This window comes from Penaeus japonicus, unplaced genomic scaffold, assembly GCF_977035675.1.
Source record: "Penaeus japonicus unplaced genomic scaffold, GWHDUDI00000001_assembly GWHDUDI00000022, whole genome shotgun sequence".
Classification (NCBI taxonomy): Eukaryota; Metazoa; Arthropoda; class Malacostraca; order Decapoda; family Penaeidae; genus Penaeus; species Penaeus japonicus.
Genome location: NW_028234424.1, coordinates 38,063,701 through 38,068,700, shown reverse-complemented (window position 1 = coordinate 38,068,700; position 5,000 = coordinate 38,063,701). Strand labels below are relative to the sequence as shown.

General features: G+C 41.7%; 2 protein-coding genes across 3 annotated transcripts in view; both read left to right on the top strand.

Annotated features, from left to right (window-relative positions):
* Nucleotides 1-2,249, top strand: part of LOC122261129 (uncharacterized) — a 7,499-nt gene extending 5,250 nt beyond the window's left edge. For both annotated transcript variants that reach the window (XM_043028653.2, XM_086549885.1), the window contains exon 2: nt 14-2,249. In XM_043028653.2, the coding sequence (XP_042884587.2) occupies nt 21-1,799 (1,779 nt within the window). In that variant the 5' untranslated portion in view covers nt 14-20 and the 3' untranslated portion in view covers nt 1,800-2,249. The remainder of the gene's footprint in view (nt 1-13) is intronic.
* The window catches only part of LOC122244303 (uncharacterized), a 15,597-nt gene that overhangs the window by 5,254 nt on the left and 5,343 nt on the right, over nt 1-5,000 (top strand). The window lies entirely within an intron of this gene.

Here is a 5,000-nt window from a genome sequence, read left to right as displayed (position 1 = left end):
ACGCTCCTTCCAGCACCATCATGAGTGGCAGAGAGTTGAAACAAAGGGTGATTGAAGAATATACAACTTGTGTAAACGACAATAAAGGTCTCAGTTGCTATGAACTTGCGACGACTCCTGTGCACAAAGACGAAGACAAGAGAATCCAGGTGTTCAAGATAGGCCCCGAGAACGACCAAGAGATCGTCTCTGTGCTACTGCTTGGGGAAACGGGTGCCGGAAAGACCCATCTGATCAACACGCTTGTAAACATCGTCTATGGAGTCCAACTGGCCGATGACTTCAGGTTCGTCTTGAAGGACCGGATGACCTCCGCCAGGAAGAGCCAAGTGCACAGCCAGACTGACTACGTAACAGCTCATTTGATTTATCATATGGAAGGAATGCTAACCAACTTTAATCTCATGCTCATAGACACTCCGGGGTTTAACGATACAAGAAGTGTAGAGTACCATAATCGTGTGACGGAAAGTTTGTCTTCGTTTTTGCTGAACGATTTTGGAATTGAATCTTTGCACTGCATTGGGCTGGTCGCAAAAGCAAATCAGAATAGGATCTCAGAGGCTCAGGTTAACATTCTCAACGACTTTTCGTCGGTTCTATCGCACGACGTTTCTCCGATAACGGAACTATTGGCCACTTTTGCCAGTGACGATAATCTTGTCCATGATGTTGTCAGAGGTGCGGGCATCTCGTTCAGCAGTATGCACGAATTCGATAATTGGCCCTTGTATGTAAAACTTACTAACGACAGTCCTAGAACTAGGACGAATCTTCAATTCAGGTGGGAGAATATGCATGAAGAATGTGTTACATTTCTGAATGCTTTGGTAGCTGTCCCACCGCTGAGTCTAAAAAGAACACGAGACCTGCATTCGGAGAGAAAACTGCTCTCTGAGGCAAAGGCTCAGCTGATGGACGAAAGTAAACGCACTGCCTCAACAGTTCAAACTCTTATCAAATACAAAATGGAACTCAAAAATCGAGAGGAGGAAGCAAAACGCATAAAGTGGAAAAACAGTGAGAAAATACTAACCGTAGGAAGAGTAGATTTGGTGGAAGGTTACCACGCCCACAACTGTAAAGTGTGCCAGAGGACATGTGTGACAATGTGTGAGGATCCGTCAAATGTCGTAGCAGGTGTCGTGGGAACAACGACTGGCGTCGGGACTGCCTTCGCTACTGGTGTCGCTTCAGCCGTGGGCACGGGAGTGGTAATTGGCGCTGAGGTCGGGCTCTTGGGGGGCCCGATAGGAGCTGGCATTGGCGTGTGCATTGGCCTAACGAGTGGCCTCACGATCGGAACAATTACCGGAATCATGAATAGAAAGACAAAGGCAGAGTGTCCTATTACTAGTTCCGATGCTACATGTGAGGCAAGCGGCTGCTCACACAAACTGTCAGATCACGAGGTGGAGCAGTTCGAGATCGTTGAAGCTGAAGACTCTGTCGAAAAGGTTGATGGCCAGTTGAAACTCAGATATGACAATCTAATGGATGCAAACAAGAAGACCCGTATGAGGATCAGGAAGGAAGAGAACACCATGCAGATATACAAGGAGAAGTTGACGATGTTGGCAGTGAGGCTGGTTACTCATTTACGAAGAATTGGCGAACTGAGCATGAATCCGGAATTGATCACTTCGGAGAAAATTATCGGCGAAATGACCAAGGACGTCGAAGATGAGGAACAAATTAAGATACTGAGGATGTGTTTAGAAGCAGTGAAGATCATGGAGAACTCGCCAGGGAACGATGCCATGTCTCAGGGGGCCTGCAGTAGTGCCTTACATGATTAGAAATATACAATTTATGACTTTATCAAATCACACACACACACATGCATACATGTATATAGATACATATACATACATACATCCATATATATATATATATATATATATATATATATATATATATATATATATATATACGTATATATATATATATATATATATATATATATACATATATATATATATACATATATATACACAAAATATTTTCTAAATTACCTGAATAGTTTCTTCGTATGACTCTGTGCAATATAATTAATTCAGCTCATTCATGCTTGACTCCTTAAGCACAATTACAACAATGTTTGCCTTTGTCATTCCTGCCACTTTTTGAATGTACACTATACTCTTCTATTTATTTATAAGTTACAAATTATATTTGTTTTGTTTTGTGTTTTGTTTACTTGGTATACCCTTTCAACAAGAGTGCAATATGAATAAAACTTTCTTATATGGCGACTTTCTCTATCCTACTTACGGGAAACTATGATACAACCACACACACACACGCGCGCGCGCGCGCGGACCCCTCTCTCTCTCTCTCTCTCTCTCTCTCTCTCTCTCTCTCTCTCTCTCTCTCTCTCTCTCTCTCTCTCTCTCTCTCTCTTTCTATCTCCCTCTCTCTCCCTCCCTCTCTCTTCCTCCCTCTCTCTTCCTCCCTCTCCCTCCCTCCCTCCCTTCCCCCCTCCCTTCCCCCCCTCTCTCCCCCTCCCCCCTCTCTCTCCTTTATTTGATTTTCAAAATATTGAAGTTCAGAGCCAGGGAAAGGCCTAAGACCCTCGCAGTATGTGTCGACAGAGATCAGCAATCGAAGCGTTGGTGGGAGGTTGAGGAGAAGGAGCCGGTACTTGAGGCACAAGTGACATTTCCATGCACTCTTGTTCCATCTAGGATGAGTTTGTTCTGTGCAGGGGATTTTTATCTCTATTCGTCGTTTTAGCGACAATCTGAAGAGCAGAGCAGAGAGGTTTGCTTATTCTGTGAGATTTGCGAGGGCTTATAAAGGTAAGCCAGTCTACTTTGGGTACGAAGTGTTATCTCAACTGGTTGATGGATTGCCCTTATGTGCCTTAACTCGTATGTTGTAAGCAACATTTATAACTTTTTAATCAGCCTTTCAGTGGTCGTAAATGGTCTCTATTTGAGGAAGAGCGTAAGCTTCCAAGAGTGATAGGCACAAACGATGGTATGTATAATGTGCAAGATAAGGTGATATCATACTCTTAATTTACCATGATACCTTTAGTTAGTTTAGGGTGGGGGTAAGAGGGGTTGGCTGAGGGGAGTAGGGAGGGGGTGAAGCTAGGGGGAGGAGTCACAGGCGGGACCCTTGGCTTCTTTACCTTAAATTCAGTGTGTAATATGTGGTTTAACACTTGAAAAGTATTGTCATATATGCATATATAATTGACGGTTGTTTGAACTTAGATCATTGGATTTATCTATTGTTTTCCCTATGTGCCACATCTTTTTGCGCAGTTGCATTACTGAGACTGTCATACTTTAATTGATAATGGTTTAATACATATAGTATAACATAGTATTCTCCATAGATTTGGTGCAATTTAGATATTGCAAAACAGGTAATTATGTTGATAATAATACTTATATTAGATTAGTATGGCTATATGAACACTCGATACATCCATTTTATTTGGATGTTCCCATCTATCGTACAGTAATTATGTACACGTTACGTCATCATTTGATATTTAATTCATGTGGGTAGGCTTATGATTTAGATCTTTCTTTATCTGTGTGTGCTGTGATCTTTTAAATGTTTGTTAAGATTAGTAAATAGCCTTAGATTGGCTCTCTTACTGTGCTTTGCTTTGACTTTGACAGGTTATTAAGAATCAATATTTTCCCATTTTCTAAATAAAGAATATTTATGAATTTATATGTTATCTTTGTTGTTGTCATTATTGTATGGAATTTATTATTATTATATTATATTATGGAATTAATTGTCTGTAATATATTTACAATCATTTACAGTTTGCCCGCTAACCCCCCCTTCCCTCCCTCACTCACTCTCTCTCTCTCTCTCTCTCTCTCTCTCTCTCTCTCTCTCTCTCTCTCTCTCTCTCTCTCTCTCTCTCTCTCTCTCTCTCTCTCTCTCTGAATCTGCCATAGAGAAGAAAGGGGGAGTGAAAACGTAGATGGATACTGCATAAGGGTAGATAGAACAATTTATTTATTTTTTTTTATAATTATTGAATGATAAAATACGTGGTAAATATATATAGCCATTTCAGTTTTCAAGATCAAACTCTGAACACAAATAGTTGTTACACTTCTGATTCATCATTTCTCATGATTTTATTTCTAAAATATACATATCAAGTGTTCTAAACATACTAAATGCGGACATTTATTACGGCAAATTAAAAGTAATCGTACCCCAAGCTTCCCATCAGTATGTACGACAAAATATGCCTCTGGCGATATGTCCCCCTGGAATAATCCAACAATATTTTTGCATTTTAGAAGCCAAGAAGACAAGTTGGGAAATTATTTGGATATCACTGTTTGCCAAATGCTTATATCTGGCTCTAACTGAGTGACAAACACACACACACACACACGCACGCACTCACGCATACGCGCGCACACACACACACACACACACACACACACACACACACACACACACACACACACACACACACACACACACACACACACACACACACACACACACACACACACACACACACGCACACACACACAGAGAGTGAGAGAGAGAAAGAAAGAATGAGAGAGAAAGCTAGAGAGGGGAAGGGGAGATGTAAAAGAAAAGAGAGAAAGAAAGAGAATTCGGTCTCCGACTGTAGCTGAAATGGGGTTCTTGGAGTTTCAGCCTCTCCCTCCAAGTCTACTTCTGGCCTGGATCTTGTGTAACCATTCCTTGTAGGGACGGTTGTAGGAGACGCTCATTTCGAAGGACCATTTCGAACTCCTTATTCCTTCAGCGTTGCCTTCTGCGTCGCTGAGGACTGAACCGGCAGTAGAGGCTTGTCTGCGGTGACTGCTAGCTAAGAAGTTCGAGGTTGGAAATCAATGCTCGGGAATCCTTCCTTATTCAAACATGGAGTCTGGTAAGGGGATTGCACGTTTATGTGCTCACGTGTGCTCACGTGCCCAACAACTGCAAGGGTAATCAGAAGGTAGATATAGCCACTGCCTCAAGGAAAAGGTATC